Source organism: Girardinichthys multiradiatus, chromosome 23 (assembly GCF_021462225.1).
Source record: "Girardinichthys multiradiatus isolate DD_20200921_A chromosome 23, DD_fGirMul_XY1, whole genome shotgun sequence".
Classification (NCBI taxonomy): domain Eukaryota; kingdom Metazoa; phylum Chordata; class Actinopteri; order Cyprinodontiformes; family Goodeidae; genus Girardinichthys; species Girardinichthys multiradiatus.
Genome location: NC_061815.1, coordinates 48,009,262 through 48,029,434, shown reverse-complemented (window position 1 = coordinate 48,029,434; position 20,173 = coordinate 48,009,262). Strand labels below are relative to the sequence as shown.

The 20,173-nt window shown below is 39.8% G+C and overlaps 1 protein-coding gene across 5 annotated transcripts in view; it reads right to left on the bottom strand.

Moving 5' to 3' along the window:
• Positions 1-20,173, bottom strand: part of si:dkey-237h12.3 (teneurin-3) — a 216,822-nt gene that overhangs the window by 19,675 nt on the left and 176,974 nt on the right. For 3 of the 5 annotated variants that reach the window (XM_047353423.1, XM_047353425.1, XM_047353426.1), the window contains 4 exons: positions 15,729-15,978; positions 11,975-11,995; positions 6,669-6,901; positions 4,119-4,273 (listed from right to left, as the gene is read on the bottom strand). In XM_047353423.1, the coding sequence (XP_047209379.1) occupies positions 4,119-4,273; positions 6,669-6,901; positions 11,975-11,995; positions 15,729-15,978 (659 nt within the window). The remainder of the gene's footprint in view (positions 1-4,118; positions 4,274-6,668; positions 6,902-11,974; positions 11,996-15,728; positions 15,979-20,173) is intronic. The other 2 variants (XM_047353424.1, XM_047353427.1) reach the window with 1 other exon arrangement.

Sequence of the window (20,173 nt, the reverse complement as noted above, 5' to 3'; positions counted from 1 at the left end):
CAAATGCTGGAGCGGTGAGACTTCCTTTTCAGCTGAGTTTAGAAAGAGGACAGTGAGAACTGCAGGTCAGAACAGCCAATCTATTTTATTGAGAGGTGACGCAACAAGATCTGGACCACATTAGGGCATCCTGCCTCCTTGTCTAAGGCGGTTTACTGGTACTAGAGGAAATTCTGCATTTTTTTACTTCTCCTAAATTTTTCCTCCCAATAACAGTTACAGATTTAGTATTACAACTCAGAATTTGACCACAATCCACTTCTTTGAACTCCAGAGTAAAGCCAGTTTATATTTTCATTTATTCATTTTAAAATCCAAAAACCTCCGCCTCATATAAATAGTAGATTTTAGAATGAGTGTTTGTATCTTTGTGTTATTTCTGGTGTATTTTGATGGGAATACACATTATTGTGATTAATAGTAAAATAATGCTTCTGTACTTTACTCAAGAAGTAAATCCTACTTTGGAAATAACCAGAACCTCTTTGCTTCTTTAAACCTGTACTAGAGATTGTTCAGCTTTTAGTAGATTATGAAAACGGTTAAAAATAATTATTTAAATACATTAAGATAATTTGAAATTTTCAGCAATAATGGCATTTCTCTTTTATTCAGTTTAGTTTATTTATACTCACAACAAATGCCGTCTCAAGGCAGGTGGGAGGTTTTGATCATTTATTAAAACAGGTGGTGACCTGCCCAGGGTGTCCCTGCCTCTCGCCCAATGACCTCTGGAGATAGGCACAAGCACCGGTCTATTAAGATAAGTGGGCACAGACAATGGATGAATGGATCATTTGCTGAATCCAGGAAATTAGGTCAGAATTACAAGGGTTAGGGTTAGGGTTTTCCATTTTCTATTACGTTTCTTTCTCTATTACATCACCGTATTTTCTGTGGAACTTCTAAAGATGGTCATGGACTTCCGGCTAACCAATCCAGGGAGTCCGCCATTTTTTTTTCTTTTAGTATTCTCATAGTTCAAGTTGAAGGATGCCGAAGCAGCAAACGGAAACATCTAAATGTTCTGTTGTAGGGTGTAATGACCCACACCAGTCATTACACCATCCCCCAGGATCAGAACCTCTTGGGAGTGCTGGTTAAATTTTGTTTTTCATGGAAACGTGCCGACATCAGTGGGGAAAGTCCTCTTCGTTTGCGCGAAGCACTTCAGGGAGGAGTGTTTCAGCAAACTCGGCCAGTATGAAGGAGGATTAGTCGAAAGACTCTGTCTGTCTGTAATTCTTTACTATCAGGATGTCCACAAAATGCAGTTAAAAGCCTTCAGCTGATTCAAAATGCTGCAGCAAGAGTTCTGATGAAAATTAAAAAGAGAGATCATATTTCTGCTACTTTAGCTTCCCTTCATTGGCTCCCTGTTAAATCCAGAATATAATTGAAAATTCTCCTCCTCACATATAAAGCCCTTAATGATCTAGCTCCATCATACATCAGAGATCTGATTGGTCCATATGTTCCTAACAGAGCACTTTGTTCTCAGACTGCAGGTTTACTGGTGGTTCCTAGAGTCTCTAGAAGTAGAATGGGAGGCAGATCCTTTAGTTATCAGGCTCCTCTCCTGTGGAACCAGCTCTCAGTTTTAGTCCGTGAGGCAGACACCCTGTCTACTTTTAAGGCTAGGCTTAAAACTTTCCTTTTTGATAAAGCTTATAGTTAGAGTGGCTTTGGTTATCAGGGAGGGAGCCTTCTTCCCTCCCTGTTGGATGAAGTAAAGGAGAGTCAGGTTTAGCCTAAACCGGCTCAGTTATGGTTGAGGTGTAAACACACCCTCCATTTCTGCTACCTGTATGACCCCTTCTCTTTTCCAATGGTTATAATCTGTCTGACAGAGAGAGGTATCCCAATCCTTGTGGTTTTTAGTATAACAATGACCATCAGTGGGACCCTTTGTGAGACGACATTGTTGTAAATAAGCGCCGTTTAACTAAATAATCTGAACTGAAACTATCGGTGTAGTTATGCTGCTATAAGCTTAGGCTGCTGGAGGACATAATGACCACTTTCACCCTCTTTGCTACATTCTCACACTACTCTCCAATTTTGCATTATTTGCTGTTATTTCAGCTTTTAACTTTGTTCTCTCTCTTCTCTTCCTAGAAGCTACACCTGGCCTGACTCTGTGTCTGCCTGTGACACCTTCCTGGAGAGGGACATCGTCCGAGCTTCTGCTGGTAACAACTTAATGCTCACCTTCTACAGATGATACACTTCGCTGTTTTCAGTGTTTAACCCTTTCTCTCTCCTAGACATGGCTACTGACTGAGCTTCTACTGTAACTAACTCTATGTGTTCTTTTTCAGACGCTAACCTTGAAAACTGGCTCAAAGTTTATCTGTTCTTTCTTTCTAGGTGAAACGACTAAAGGAGCTACATCCATTAACATTTACTTTTCCTTCCCATAGAAAGTACTCCTGGATCAGTGCTTCTGTGTTCTTTTTGTGTCTCTGCTCTGTTCTCTCTAACCCCCAGTCGGTCGTGGCAGATGGCCGCTCACACTGAGTCTGGTTCTGGTTCTGCTGGAGGTTTCTTCCTGTTAAAAGGGAGTTTTTCCTCTCCACTGTCGCTACATGCATGCTCAGTATGAGGGATTGCTGCAAAGTCAACGCCAGTGACTGTCCACGGTCTCTACATGCTCATCCAGGAGGAGGGAATGCTGCAAGTCACTGACTGGATGCAATCTGCTGGGTTTCCTTAGATAGAAAAACTTTTTAACCAATTTGAATAAATAATTGAATATGACTGCACTGTTCAATGATTAGGATTAATTGGAATGTTTGTATCTGACCTGAAATCTGTATGATTCTGTTGAATTGACTTGTGAAGAGCCTTGAGACGACATGTGTTGTGAATTGGCGCTATATAATAAAACTGAATTGAATTGAATGTAAGGGTAGAATGACAGTACGTTTGATTGTTGAGGTGTTGATATAACTTACTGGCTGTTTCTTTAATAGCACAGCTTCATGCCTCCTGCTAATTTTAGCTCTTTAAGGACATCACAAAATTAAACACAGTTTTGCAATCTGTTTGGTTGTCCTGTTTGCCTTGGGAAATACATGATCCAAATGCATTCAGTAATGTTCTTGATGCTGGCGTTAGCTAACTCGTTAACTATGGTGGGGTCTTGTTTAAAAGTTGTGTTCATTCAATTTGTGGTAGCATTAACATTTTTAAAGGTATCTTACATGTAGTTGGTGTAAAAATATTGTCAGTAACATAATGTAATGGGATTACAAATTACATGATGGAGTGGAAGGCTCCACCGCCTGGAGGGGGCGGGGTGTGAAGTGCCTCATTTGCATTTAATAAAACCGTAGCAAAACGAGACAGTCAAAAAGTAAGCTTAAAATATTAGTACAATGAACGCTTGAGAAACTACAATAATGACAAATTCAAACCAAAGCATTGCAGTTCCACTTTATACAGACTACATCTGAATGATTTAAATAGGACAATTTAAAAGCATAATATGTCCCCTTTGAGAGTGTCTTTTTGGTGAAAAACAACCACATCTTAAGCAAGATATCAGAAAAGAAACTTGGCTGTTCCAAAATTTAACAAAATCCGCTTGTGAGTTCAAGAACAATATCACCATTAACAATTAATATCACAAACAAATCCATTTAATAATTGATCCGTCTTTCAGGGTAATCAAAATCAATTTGCATAAGTAAGTAATTGAGTCACAACTGAATATTAAATGCATTTAATTTAACTTTCCAGATTTCAATATGCTGACAAATATTTGCTGCCAGATAGTAAGCACACTTTCTGAGGCAAAAGTTTCAGTTTTCAGAGAGATAACCGTTTTCCTATTCCAGCAGCATTCAAAAAACCTAATTTACCAAAGAATTTAGAAACTCCTGGTAATATTATAACCAGTGAAGTGTAAAAAAAGTCCCCTACATGTGTTGCTTTCCTTGTAAACTAGCTATATACTGTGTTTGTGCAGTTGCACTCAGTGTGTGTCGGTAACCACATCTCACTGTGGAGGGATGGCTCTGAATTGGGGTTACCGAGCTGGGAGCACAAGGTGGCACTGTGACACACTCTGCAAACGTGTTCACAGCTTTCTGGCACTTCTTTGTTTAAGTCACCTGATTGATGTCCATGCTGCTGTCACAGGTCAGGGGACGAGCCGATGTCAGGTCGTTGGAGCCGAGGAAAGTGGAGATGATGCCGTTCTGGTCCACCTTTCTGATCGTGGTGCCGTCAACGAAATAAATCAGCCCATTCTTGTTCACAGCAATGCCTGTTGAAAGCAGGTAGGAGGTGGGTAAGGGAAGAGGGGGGTGAGAGAAAAGGAGAGAAAACAGGGGGGGAAAGAGCTTGTGATAATAGGCAAACATGGTGGATATGCCACATCTCTGCTTGCATAACTCAGTGGACAGAACACGATGGATACATGTGTCAAGCTTGCCTTCCCATTATTCAGGTCACTGCAAAAAGCACAGCCATCAATAATTCACAGGCTGCTTTTCTGGTATTAAATAATTTCTCAGGCAGAAGTGGGAAAGGCTGTATTCATACGGTATATATATATGCACATGCCTCGCCTTGTAACCTCCACGTCTAAAGACGACCTCAAAAGGTGGGGGTGTCAATGACTGGTGCTTCGTGGAGATTCTTTGACTTCTGCAATCATCACGATCCACACATCATTTGAGAAACAAATAAGCAAGAGAATACAACTGACAGCTGCTGACAATTTTTCTTGAAAGAGGTTAAAGACACGCAGTTGCCTTGGTGACAAGTGAGGGCTAAATTGTCTCATTGATTGACTGTTAGCTCAAATCTCTTCGCCAAACCCAAGCTAGTGTGGGTTTGCAATAACCATATGTCCCAAACTGGGTGTACCAGCTTCCACATCACTCTCCGTGTCACTGTGCTGCTTAATAGAGATCATTGCCTTTGGGAATTCAGCCATACCTCATATCCAGCAAGGCTGTTTTTTATCCTCCATACTGGTTTTAACATGCCGCGATCTGGGATTTAATTTCAAAGACAGAGAGCCGCTGATCCCACAAAGTACAGTGGACGGTTACTTTATAGTTTTTCAAATAATTTAACTGTTCTAAATGTGCTATGACTTTACTCTTACCTCCAGAGAATTTCTTTTTCAATGCAGTCTTTAAAAGCTTCTGTGGAAGGTTAGTGGTTTGGTTTGACCTGTGGGCAAGCCTGCACAAGATTGCTTTCTGCTAAAACATTGACGAGCTGTGGGAGCTCACGGTGAATCCTTGGGAGCTGGCTATCTGACAGCCTGCGATTCTCAGACAGATGAAATGTGTCACATTTGAGCAGAGTTCGGCAAATGTCTGAGAAGAGAAAAAGGAAGAAAAAAATGGAGCCATCTGCTGTTTCTTCTCTTGTCTCAGCTTCCACCCACTCCATCATTAGAGTCGTTCCCTCAGATTGCCTTTATCACCTAGCCGAAGCTTAGCTATTACAGTTGGCACTCAAAAGAAGACAGCAACCAGCGCAAAACAATTCATCCTAGCCTTTTATTCCAAAAGAATTTATGGAAAAGGCAGCAATTGTGCCACAAATGGACCTGTGCTTTTCGAATGTGAACAACAGGTTGTGCAAAGCACTTATCGGCTTGTGGGCAGCAGTTATTTCACAAGCAGCACTAATAGCCAGGAAACTTGACTTTTACAGTGCTTGACAGAACAATTCAGGGCCCTTGAACTTTTTCCTATTTTATCACGTTAGAACCACAAACTTTTTTTTTAACAAATACATCTCAGAAAAGTGTGGCGAGCATTTGTGTTCAGTGCCCCTGAGTCAATACTTTGTAGAACCACGTGTCAGTTTAGGTCCTGATAGGTTTGCACTTGCACCTTACCCTTTCCATTTTCAGATGATGGAATAAATTGTGCTGACGTGAGATCTTAAAAGCTGGACATTGTTTTAGAACCTAACCCTGCTTTAAAGTTCTTCACATCTCTCCCGCTTGACCTAGATGATGTGGACCTTGGTCTTCATGATGCTGGTGGTTCTCTAATGTTCTGCAACAAACCTCTCAGGTCAGAAACAGAACAGCTGCTTTAAAACTGACATTAAATTACACACGGGTGTTTACTAATTAGGTGACCTCTGAAGGCAATAAGGTTGCTCTGGATTTTCTTTAGGAGTATCAGTGTAAAGGGGGGTGAATACATACACGTCACACTTTTCAAAATTATATTTGTGAAAAAAAAAAAACAATAAAAAACTGGAATCATCTTTTTTTCCACTTCATAGTTATGCTCTACTTTGGTTGAAACCGTAAAATGTGAAAAGTTTCAAGGGGTATGAATACTTTTTCATGGCTTTGAGAAAGAGAAAGAAAAAACAACAAAATAACATTAATATTTGAAATAATCTTTTACAGGAATATCCTCACATGTAAAATAAAATATACGTTGCATTTCTGGAGGTTACAGCTTTTTTAACATGGAGCAGAACCGCGTCGGTTTACTTTGAATTTCACAGGAGAACCACAACCCAAATGAAGTAAATACAAATCAGTTAGCCGTCATTTGGCATGGAGCCTAAAGCACACATAAATTCAAATCTACCAGGTGCCACTTCGAGATGAGAAATCCATCACTGTGTTCCACCCCTTCATTGAGCAGAACATCTTCATTAATTTTAAATGATACCTTTGGGTCCAGTGAGAGAGGCCTCTGGAGCTTTCCCTCCATCGCCACAGTGGTTCTCATCAAAGGGCAGACAGTGTTCTCCGGTTCCTGCGACCACCTCAGTGTTCGACTGCAGCTCCTTGGTTCCGCTCAGGATCTTCGGTCGGTAGATCCGTCGGGAGTTTGTGTCCGAGACGTACATCTGTCCAGTTACTGGATCGGTTGCCAGGTAATACCGGTGCGCTGGGTTGTTGCTGTGTTCAAGGCAATAACTCAGTATAAATTAAAACTGCAGACAGCATTCATCTTTAAAAGCTTCTTCCTTAGAGAGGAGATGGACCGGTTTTTAATGGTTCAAATCCATCTGTAAGATTTGATCCTATTCATCAATCTCTCTAATGTATTAGAAACTACATTCAACCAGACGTCTCCAGCCCTGATGAAAAAAAAGTGGACCAGCAGGTTATTGCTGCTTATAGTAACACTGACACTCTGAGCCAATACAACATATTAGTTTCCCTTTGGGATTAATAAAGTATTTTTGAATTTGAATATACATGCATTTATACATGTTTATTTCTTGCTTTTATTTTCATTAACAGTTTACTAGAACATTAAATTCCTTTGGGGTTATTAATGTATTTTTCTACTCGGTTCTGGTTTAATTAAATTCTATTCATAAACAAACGGAGCACTGATAAAATTAAGCCGGCACCATCTGGGACTCACTCTTGGGATTCACGAGTTAGAAAACTGCCCTCAGTAAATACTCTGAGAAACTTCAAGCAAAAAAACACAGTTTTATTATAAATGAATTGTTCAATCTGGAGATAAACACACAAAATGAAGTAGCACAGACAGACAGAATCAGAATTCGAAGATAAACACATAAATACAAACATACGTACCGAGCCGACCACATTTACTGGCACACCTGCTGAAGGTGTTCAAAATAAATTCATCTTTGAGAACATTTGATCTGTTTTTAACAGAAACTCTGGTGATTCCATTGGCAATCTCCATATAAATGAATACTTTTATTGAAAAATGTTTAGGTTAGTCACAGTTTATGACAACTTTAAATTAATAATCCATCTTGTTTGGGAGTCATGCAAGAAAAGATTTTTCTGTCCTATCAGCAAAAACATGAAAATGCGAAATTTGCTAGACTCTACTGGGATTTTAACTGGAGCGGTGCGCTTTGATCAGAGGAGACTAAGACTGATCTCTTTGGCAACAAACCCCCCCATGTGGGTTTCACATGAAACAAAGGAGGAGTCCCTCCTGCCCACTGTTGGAGGATATGTGATGCAGTGGGCTTGGGAACCGGGATAGAGTCCTTGGCATCATTAACTAAGCAAGATGTTAGTACTATTATCTAGTGGTATGTTTGAAAATGAGTTGTCCTTGGGTCATTCAGCAGGATAATGGATAACCAGGCAGAAAAACAAGTGTCTTAACTGGCCATCACATACCCCAGACCTAAATCTTTTAGAAAATCTTTGGAGTGAGCTGAGAGTTGAGGAGAACAAAAAGGAAATCCAGGAGAATGTCTCATCTAGAGAGATTGTGGATCCCCCCACCCCACCAGATGCTTCCACGTTGCTAAATGTTAGAAGAGATGACACGTTCAAGCAGGTGAAAGGGCAATTTAAAATTCACAATTCGGTTCCTCAGTTTATTAAACAATTTGAGCACCTTAAACCTTTCACTGTTACTGTTGACAGAGATAACACCTAAAGCAATAAAACATTAACAACCAGGTCTGCCAAATCTTACACTCAGTGTCATTCTCAGCAGTAACTTTGTCTTTAATCACAAGCCACCTGAAGGCAAAATTATAGATCTGCTCCTTCTAGGTGTTTATCTCAGCTAGGTGCACAAATGCAAACTGAATTGGAAATATATCTGCAGTGTCTGGTGAAGCCAAAGGTACTGAGGTTAAGAAAAAATGTTTCTGTGTGACTGTATACTGTCTCCTATATTATGCTGGAGTGCATAAACCACCAATAATTCTATTTAAGTTGACAATTTCAAAGACCATTTCATTTACCACAAAGCCTTGACCCTGTGGGATTTGACAATGGCTGCAGATAACAACTGTAAAGAAATCTGAAATAGCTGGAGCTCTGCATAATAGCAAATAAAAAAGAAGAGTACCATGGAAGAATGGAAAGTAAGCATAAGCATGATGTGCCCTCTGTGTATGCATGGAATAAATGATCTCTTAGTGTATTCTGCACCTAGTCTACGGAAAAATATTATATACTTGACGTTCAAGCTGTCATTAAAAATGTTATTTTTTGAAACCTGGAATTAAAAGCAGCTTCTTTGTAGTTACACAGCTGCTGCTTAAAGTCCAGAGCTTATTATCAACTTTAAGTTAGAAGCAACATTGCCATGAGAACAGATAATGAACTTCGGGAGGAAATAATTTGTGAATTTTTAATGTTGTGACAAAACACTATAAATAATTCCCACATCTGGAAAATGTTTGAACCTTTGAGGATAAAAAGAAAAACTGGAAAACAAAAGGTTGCAACATGGAACTGAGACAAAATTTAACTGGATACCACCACAGTGGGGTTCCAGTTTGCGAAGCAGAAATGACAACTTGCGTGGCAGATCATTTCATCTGTTATGAGACTCCTGTGGGGAGAAGCCTCTGGAAATTACAGAAATGACTGGGTTATGTTGACAAAGTGCAACAATTAATCTCTTTCTGCTTGATTTGCATTATTTACAGTAATATAATAGGTTGCAGCGTAAATATAAGCAAAAAGGAACTGCAACATGACTGATATTTTCTATCAGTATAATAATCGCGTAGACAAACTAACTGCTAAATGTGTGTGACATTGGACTTTAGCAAACTGGAGCTATTTAAAAACAACTGACCTCAGGCAGAACTGAAACATATCAGGTACTCAAGGATAATTAAAGAGCTAAAAGCAGAGTCCATAAAAATGAAATCAGCTTGCTTCACTGTTCCGTTGTAAATGTTGCTTCTCTGGTTGTATTGCAGCTTATTGTTACCTCAGTCAATACTGGTCCGGCTCTGGATCTGGATAACATGGCGGCAAAATAAATGTGGCAATGAAACATCTTTGTAAAATGATAAAGATGTGGTCATAAAACTTGACGGCCATCATAAGTCCAAGTAAATGTTCAAAATATGTGGGCACTATTTGAGATCTTATAAAAAATTCAACAAGTCAAACATTAGTAACCCCTTATTTTACAGTCAACCTGCAGGGGGTTGGACATAATAAATGAGACACCAGTCCCTGTGTTTTACGGTTCAATAAAACATTTATGCAACAAATATTACCTTTGTGCACTTTCTGATGGTAATACAAATGTACATTTAAAGAGAAATTTAATGATGTCTTGAATTACTAACAGCCAGCTATTCGTTTGTTTCAAAAATGTATTTTCGTTTTTTTTTTTGCCGGAACTTTTCAGCATTTTATTTTTTTACTACAGCTCAACAGTTTGACCAAACCTGTCACAGGTGCTAACACATGTGTCAGTCACCTCCTGGTCAGACAATCATAGAGTCCTGGAAGCTGGCATTGCCTTGCAGGGATTCAGAAACCTCTGACTGATCTGGAATTCAGCAGCTCTCAAAGCATCAAGCTGCTGCTGTCACTCTGTCTCCATGCTCCACTCACTGGCTTATTTGTGTTGCCCATGAACAGCACTGTGCAGAGCTCTCCAAATATATCTTTTTTTTTTCTAATTCCAAAGAGTCAAACATTTTTTTTTCATCTTCCTTTTTAAATGACCTTTTATCATCAGTTTTCATCAGAAATAATTTCAGATTTTGGCAGTTTTTTAATCTTTTCTGAACTCGTTTCTGTTTCTTTATGATTTTATCATTTTTTGGCTGTTAGGGCAATTAACCACCCTGTCACAGACTGGTGGAAAATATAGCCACGAGCACCCCTTAGCAGACTTTTAGACCTTTCTGTCAAACTTTGAGAAAGCTTGCAGAACTATGGATGGACCGGTTGTAAAAATTACAAGAAAATGCGGCACCACAAAAGCAAAGAAGAAAGAAATTAGGGCAAGTTTAAAACCCTTTGAGCAGCATGATTCGGTATTCCTTTCATCCAGTCTTGAGTTTTACACCTTTTTAAACCTATCTTGGTGTCTAATTAACATGTAGTAGTGTTGAATTCATTAGGGCCGACAGCCTTTTCATTGAGCTGAGTGCTTGAAATGATCAGGAAATCTGAGTTCACTGCATGAATCAGGCAAATTAGATTTGAGATTCACACAAAGGTCCCTTATCCATTTCTCATAATCTGGTCATCTCACCAGAGGCGTTGTCGTGGTAGCCAGCTTAATAAAGTTACGGCAGTTTTACTGTCTGGATAACCCCTTGCTCTTGTCATGTTAATCACTGGGACATCTAATTTCCACCAAGAAGCATCTTTACTTGATACAGTGATGTTGCCATGTTCATGAATACAGAGCAGTGGTGCAAGACCCTCCGGAAGGAAACATCTGCCAAACACCATCACTAGAAATGTAATTACAGGCTTTGAGATGATGCTGAACTTTATTTCAGAGCTCTGATGTTGGATATGTAGGCGTCTCTTTGCGTTTATGCATAATTTTTGAAATCAGTTAGAGCTCCTTATGCGTGTTTTCCTCTTTTACATAAAGCAGATGTACTGATTCTGAAAGTCTGTGTACTCTCCCTCGTGTTTGGATGTAATCAAGCCATCACTGATTTGCTATAACTACAAAAGTTAATTGCTAGTGCTTCAACAACTCTGAAAGGCAAGGCCAATTTATTTGTATAGCACCACTGATACACAAAGTAAACCTGTTTACTGCGAAGGTTAAGGAATAGAGGTAATGGAAGTTAAATGAAAAAAGAGAAATCAAGTAGCCTGCGCAGTTTTCTAGATTCACAATGATACAAACTGAAAATAAAATGATCAGGTACTTTCCCTGCATCCTGTTTTGATGCCTAAGTTTCTTGCATCCTAAGTGGTATTTTGCCTCAAGGAATCTATTTGAACACTGATCTCCAACATCTCCACAAATCTAAGCTAATGGGAGAACATATGTTTTGAATAAAATTGTGCTAAGAATGGAGACTTGAGGAACCCCACATGTGATCCTGTTGGGTCAGATTTCTAACTTACAAATGACACAAAGTATCAGGGTGCTAAATACGATCTGAATCTGTTTAGCCAAGTACCAGAGAATTTACCAGTCATTCAATCAACCTGTGAGTTATTCAAGTATTTCCAGAGACATTTACATACAGAAAGGACAAAATCAAACATGCACTAGAATGATACACCTACCTGTGTCTAAAGTCTTTATTTCTATGACAGGGTGCAGTGGAAGCAGAAAAAGAGGAAAGAGAATAAAGACAATGAAATTGAAACATCTTAGAGTGATATTTTCTGTTTTTGTTTTTAAGGCTCTCTTTCGCCTTTTCTCTGATACATGGAAATCTGATTCTTCACCAGATGTTCTGAGAAACACCTTTTTACTATTTATGTTTAAACTACACAAATTGTGAGATGTCAGCAAACCTAGAATAAAGAAAGTCAGAAAGGAAGCCTCATGTTTCTCACAGAGCCTGGTAAAGAAACTAAGAAAGTCAAAGTCATCCCCTTGAAGAATCAACACAGGCAGCAGAGAAGGTCATGTGCAATGACAGTCTTTTTGCTAGACAGCGCAGAGGTGGAGTTCTAACCCACAGAGAGGAAAACATGTCTTCCTGTGTTTATGAAGCACCATCCGGTATTACCATGGCTATTCTCAATTTAACCACTCATATTGAAATATTGATTCAGCCATTTGCTACATTGACCATTGAAGTCAGAATATAAACACAGGCTTAAAGGAAACAGTAGCTAAAGGAGGTTCAGGATGATTCCATTTGTACAAGGCTGCATGACTGAAACCAAGCGCATGTTTGTTCTAAAACAATCAATTTCTGACACAATATTCTCAGTAAAAACCTTTGACTTTTCCTACAATGTGAAGCCAAGAGATTATGTTCTTTTCGTGTTGTTTAAATTTAATTCAATAAAGCTGACACGTGTTCTTAACCTCTTGTCGTTGTAGAAGAGCTGCTTGGAGTCGTGAACCATTATTTGTCTGGTGAAGGGTTGCTGAGCATGTATGTTGGTTCATAGCAGCACCCTGCTACATCGTTTCCAGCATCCGTTATGTAGTGGCGGATGCCTGTGCAGGTGCATTAGCTGATTTCCAGGGTGGATTAGCATGTTCCCCTTCCAATTCAGATTTGCTCTCAACATTCACCCTTTTAATCCTGAAATTAACTCTCATAACCAGTGAACAGTGAGCCAACAGTGCAGTGACCTCCATCATTTTAAGGCGTTTTTTGTGTTTTTGTCATGTATGTGTCTCTCTGATGATGACGGCCCAATGTACATTTAATCAACATCTGCCACTTTAAAATAAGCCAACTGGCCGAATCAGTCATTTCAGAGAGAAGCCAACTTGGCATGAGGACGTAAATCATTCCAATTACATGCTGAAGACAGGATGTCTTTCCTAATTATGGAGATGGATGGGGAAAAGATTTCAAATTTCTATGAGTGGAAAGATGTGTGTGAATAAAGGTCTGACCACCATGCCATTTTACTTTTCAATCACCAAGCTAAAACCTAGACACAGCATGAAAAGTGAGATCCTTTATTCCCCTAATATTTCTGGGGGTCAGTGAAAGTGCATTATATAGTTTTCTTCCTTTTCTGGTAATTTTGACTTGCACATTTTACTTTTTTTTGTCACACTTAAATGTTTTAGATCATGAAAAAAAAATATCAGACAAATATAAATAAATACAAAAATCTGTTTAAGTGAAAGGTGAGCTCAATTTCACTAGACATTTCACCCAGGCAAGATGCCTGGCCTGTAGCACCATGAAGTAGGCTAAAGATCTCAAAAAGTGACAAATCCTCCCCATTCTAAAGAAATTCAAGAACAGATGAGACAGATGAGTAGAACTTCTTGGAAGATAAGTGCTGCATATATTTGGTGTAAAACTAGAAGAGCATTAAAGAAACGTTGCAATTAAACAAGGAATGTGGAGCTGTCAGTTTGTGACCTTAAGCTACAAGACAATGATTCTTAGAAGACCAGGAAGTCCAGCTCTGAATGACTCAAAAAAAAAACAAAAAAAAAGTTTAGACTTAAATTCAATAGGGATACTGTGTTTATGAGCTTTAACAGGTTGAGCATGATCCCTCCAAAATGGCCTTATTAAAACAGTTTTGCAAAGGACAGTGATGTAAAACACTCATTGTCAGTTATGAAAATGCTTGATGTCAGTTGTTGCTGCCAAGGATGGACCAACCAGTTTTTTGGTTTAGGGCGTAATTACTTTTTCATTTAGGACCAGGTTGGTTTGGATTGCGTTTTCAATAAATGAAATAATGCCTTTGAAAGCTGCATTTTGTATTTACTCAGGTAATCTGTGTCTTATATTAAAATTGGTGTAATGATCTTAAATATGTATGTGAGACAAAAATAAAACCAAAACAAAAGAAATCTACAGGGGTTGGACAATAAAACTGAAACACCTGGTTTTAGACCACAATAATTTATTACTATGCTGTAGGCCCTCCTTTTGCAGCCAATACAGCGTCAATTCGTCTTGGGAATGACATATACAAGTCCTGCACAGTGGTCAGAGGGATTTTAAGCCACGACATGGCAGCCCAAACCATCACTGATCCACCTCCATGCTTCACTCTGGACATGCAACAGTCGGGGTGGTACGCTTCTTCAGGGCTTCTCCACACCGTAACTCTTCCGGATGTGGGGAAAACAGTAAAGGTGGACTCATCAGAGAACAATACATGTTTCACATTGTCCACAGCCCAAGATTTGCGCTCCTTGCACCATTGAAACTGACGTTTGGCATTGGCATGAGAGACCAAAGGTTTGGCTATAGCAGCCCGGCCGTGTATATTGACCCTGTGGAGCTCCTGACGAACAGTTCTGGTGGAAACAGGAGAGTTGAGGTGCACATTTAATTCTGCCGTGATTTGGGCAGTCGTGGTTTTATGTTTTTTGGATACAATCCAGGTTAGCACCCGAACATCCCTTTCAGACAGCTTCCTCTTGCGTCCACAGTTAATCCTGTTGGATGTGGTTCGTCCTTCTTGGTGGTATGCTGACATTACCTTGGATACCGTGGCTCTTCATACATCACAAAGACTTTCTGTCTTGGTCACAGACACGCCAGGAAGACGTGCACCAACAATTTGTCCTCTTTTCACCCATAATGTTGTGTGCATTTTAATATTTTGAGCAAAACTGTGCTCTTACCCTGCTAATTGAACCTTCACACTCTGCTCTTACTGGTGCAATGTGCAATCAATGAAGACTGGGTACCAGGCTGGTCCAATTTAGCTACATTCATATGCCAATATTTAGCTACAGTTAAATATTTAGATATTTAAATATTTAGACATATCAAAAAATATTTAGCTGTAGCTAAATATTTAGATTTGGCATTATTACACCTAAGTAATTGGCTAAATGTCTGATATCTTTTAAAAAGCTGCACATTTCGTACACATAATATTTAGCGATAGCTACAATAGTTAGCTCCATATGGATAAATATTGAGACACTTAGCTACCGCTATGTGTTATAATAATGTGCTGCTTTTTAACTAATATTAGAAATATAGCTTAATATTTAGCAGTAGCTTTGTACACTACATCACTTCTATGGTTGCAGGTGTATAAAGTTTGATGTGGAGAAACTTGACTGGGCTGCACAGAGTCCTGACTGGAGGCTGCAATCCTGGTTTTCTCATCTAACTATGAACACATTTAAAAACCCTAGTGGAAGATGTTAAAGGAATACTTAAAGTTGCTATTGCTGACAATGGTAGGGCCATCAACAAATTGCACCTGATAGATTAAGAATGGGATGTCATAAATGTTCATGTACATGTAAAAGTAACAGAAAAAAACTGTTGGCAATATGGTGTATCTATGTATTTACGTTTGTCTGTATAACTTTGAGTGTGTAACTTTACAAACAGCCTCCCCATATTGGTCTTACCTGAGCTCCATGATACTTGTCACATTTCCAGTTGGATAGATGCGGCGGATGAAGTTGAAATCGCCGACGTAGAGGCTTCCATCGATGCCCCAGGCCAGAGCAACCGGCGCCAGCAGCTTGTTGCCCTGAGCCTGCCCATTACAGCTGGGACATGAGATGCTCCTCCGCCGTCCGTTCCCCATAACCGTGGAAATCACAGGAGGCTGGAGAGAGATGAACTGGTTCTCCCCGCTGCCTTTATAAAGGATGCCTGGGAAACATCACAGCAGATATTTGCAGGTGTGAAAGCATGACTGTTTGTTATTGGCAGGACATAACTGGGCTCATCATTTAGTTATCTAACCAGAGGATCTGATGAGAGGAAGAGAAGACAGACAAAACAAATCGACACATGCCCATTGACAGCTGGAGACACAAATTTGTACTCGTTCTTAACTGCTGTTTTTGGGAAATAACAGGCCAGGCAGGAGGATACACTGGCAAACCTCTCTGCTTTTGTATTCTGCGTTGCAACCTGGACATTACAGTAATACAAAATGCCTGTATGAAGATAACCTCCATACATGCTGATGTGTCTATAAAAATGAGCTGCTTGGACTTCACCAAGAAGAACGTGACCTTAGTCATTCTATGTTCCGTCCAGTTGAACCACAGCATTCCACGTCACAACAGAAACTTCAATATATCTTAGAGGTTTTTGTGACAGACCAAAACAATGACAAATAAGACAAGAAAAATGCGAAACAATTCTCTATCGAAACACGTGGTTTGGATGGGTCTTCGGCTTACATCACATCTGAAATAAAATCAAGGAAATCAATGCAGTGTTTGTGTCCCTGTTGTCCATCAGACATTAATTATCAAAATTTGGAAGAAAAAAAAACACCTGCTCTGCCCACTTGTGATTTCTTAAAATGATGATCTGATATTATTTTTTAACAGTTTTGTTTGGTTCCACCCTTTGAATGGGAGGTTTATTAGTAAAACAAAATGAACCCAGAGTTGCTTTTGAATGTCTGTAGGAAATCCTGGTGGCAGTTATAGATGACAAAATTTACATCATACAGGCTTCCCATTCGTGCAGTCAGGTGAGCCGAATGAGAGATACAAATTCTCCCTCAGCATTGACTCCCTCTTGAGAGTAGTTTTTTTATTCTACAAACTGGGATTGCCCCGACAGTGTTACTGCAAGAGAGACACTGGCTACTCACAACTACTCCACACAACCCCTTTAGGGAACGCTCAGGCAATAATGTGGTTTAAATCACTCAGGGACTAAAGGCTGCATACAGGCAACACGCCGACCATCAATTTAACTGATACATGCCCAGCATGGCAGAACTTTGGCACTGCCTCAGTGGATTCCTAAAAACCATTCTTGAAGCTGAAGCAGATTTTATCTAAAATGATGATCTTCCAACTTGACAGGGGGAAAGCTTCCCCTTCGTCACTGAGAGTCAGTAAACACTAACATGGAGATGTGGACACCGTCTTAATGACAGCCCATACATTTCACTGAGGACTAACTAAATGTGGTGAGTCATAACAGAATAATATTTTAACAAGGAGCTGATATTACAAGCTTTCTTCAGATGGGACGGGGGGGCATTCTTCAAAGTGGGGAAAAAAACACATCAAAGGAAAGAAGTGCATGCTCGGAGCACTTAATTATTCCCTTCCAGAAACTTGTGTGATTTCACTCTGCCTCTGTCCTAATTAGTGGATCTATGACACCACTGAATGGCCACATAATGTTGTACTCCCACAGAGCCATACCGTAAGCCACCCTCAATATATGTGAAATTAAGTGTACAGCTGGTCCCTTTGATTAGTTCCTCTCATTGATTTAGCTGATTGAAGGGCAAAATCAAATGAAGATGCAGACCAGCAAGACTCCTGACGATCTGACCAATTCGTCTTCTTTACCCGACAGCATTATACATGAGCTTCTAACCAAGACAAATAGGTCCCGAACGAGGCTTTCTGCACAGCGTCTGGAAACGTGTGACCTTGGGACTTTAATTGAACTGTGATCCATTTGTCGGCACATTGAAAGGAACACACAGAGCTCCATAAAAACACTTGGTGAGCTGAAGGGTTGTGGCTGAGCCCAGAAAAAATTAATACATCAAAAGTGACAAATAAGCTGTATAATTTAATCTGAATGTGAATGTATGTTTGCGTAATGACTTTTTAACATTCACATGGAAGACAGCAATGTTACTGATATGCAGCATGGAACACGGTGTGTAGGACATGGATGAGTGTCAGCATTACAGCCGTCTCTTAATTTGGCAGACGTTCAGCTTAAAAGAATAAAAAAAATAAGAAGTATGCAGAAGTCATTCTGGCAAGTCACTACGGTCTTTTCCATTTACACTTCCATCACAGTTTACTGTACACACAATCTTTCCATAGGCTATTAGACAGTGTAATAGAATAGATTAAATACTGCTATCAATCACCAGCTACCCCCAACACATACATTTACTATCGACACTGTACTCTTTTACACTGATTTTTCTCACACACACAATGTCTTCTGCCAGCTTAGTGTGAGTGAGCAGATTAAGGTTCAGCTTCCCTCCCTCAAGGACACTTGGCCATGACACATTACTGCTGATGATTGTTGCGAGGATCAAGCTTGTGATGTCTCTGCTGGAGAGCTCCACTGATGGGAATTTGGCCTGTGACTATCCAAAGCTCCAGGCTGTAGAAGTTGCGGGGTGGGGAGTGGGATGGGTACTCCTGCAGTGTCTCCATTAAAAAGGGGTTTTGGATAGCAGAAGTATCCAAAACTATTTTGCACTTCCAAGTCTGGATGAAAACTCAGATACTATGATATAGTAAGCTTCAGGAGAACAATTTCTTCACAAAATCCTGCTTTCCTGCACAGGCTGGGGCAAATTCCTTCAACAGATTTTGCAGAGGAGAAGTAAAAGAACATGGCAGCTGAATGAATTAGCCGTTTGCAACGTGTCTGCTCATCGATTAGAAATATGAACGTGTGGAGGCGGCTACAAAATCTGGGGAGAAGTTGGTGAAAGGCAACAATGGATGTTTCTCTCGCCATAGTGACTATATAGTATCGGCCTGCATGCGAGTCTGACTGGATGAAAACCATGAATTAAAATAATACGGTTTCACAAATCATGCTCTTTACACAACAATTTCACACAAACATGAATAACATGATGTAACTGTTTCAAATTAAAACACAGAGCAACACTTTTTTCCCACTACTGCTAAAATTAAATATTTTATCATTTGCAGTAAATGTCTACATTGTATAACATTTTTCAAGAAAGAAAGGACACAAAGACCATATGGAAAGTGGTAGGACATAAAGAAGACACTAATGTGTGTCCTTTATTTGACAGTAAAAAAGTTGCCAACCCTATTGGTGGCACTTTTTACTTTCCACATATCAGTCATTATTTTTCGCGACCGGTAATATTTCCAAAGAGCCAAACGTCTCTTTCTTCTAAGTTAGGGAAAGGTGTGGCAGCCTTCTTTAAGCCATCTGACCAGCAGTGGCACTTCCTCTGGCATCTCACTAAAATAATTTTCAGGAATGGCATAACAGATGGTTTTAGCAGTTTTTAACTTGCTTGTTATCGGTAGCAGTCGTATGTCTAACTCAGACGCAACTCAACCCAGTAATTCAGTGTCTCCCAAACTATGACAGAAAGACAGTGAATCAGTCAAAAATATAACACTCTGTAAAACTGATGGTGGAATAGACACTGAGGAGGCCTGAAGACCATGAAAATAGAAAACCAGAAGAGGAGTCATTACATGAATTATTGAGCAAGGGGCAAGATGTCATCTGCACAAACTCTGCCTGGTGCCTGTATATAGAAATCATAATTCCTGAGTGCACTGCCCCAAACTGAATTGATTTCTACCTGGAGACATTACACCAGGTAATAATTTGTTTGATAAAAGGCTGATTTGAATCATGTAGGGGGAAATAAAAAATGTCTTTCATGTTGACATCACAGCTTCTGAGATGATTAATGGCGCCAATGCAAGGCCGAGACTCCATATGTGATAAAATACTGGAGCGCTCTGAGCAATGTCACCTTGGTGACACGCGGCGAGCACGGAGAGTGGTAGGGGATGAATGTGTCTTAATTGCTCCCTGTCCTTTGCTGTGTCTTTCTTCAAAATGCCTCCCGGACCCCTGCTGATCCTGATTGTGGCTACAGGAAAGCAGTAGACCTCTGATACCTTAAAATACAGCATGTGTGTGAGCCATACTGTGCTTACTCTCAATGGTACAGCCTCGCTGAACCCTGGCTGTGTCCAATGACTATCAGCTATGTTACCCAAGATAAAGACAAGCTGCAGATTGAGAGGAAGACATATCCACGTGTAACGAAGAAACGAGGGGCAGGAGGACACGACTACGGTGCAATTTGCCTTATCTGGTTTGACAGGCT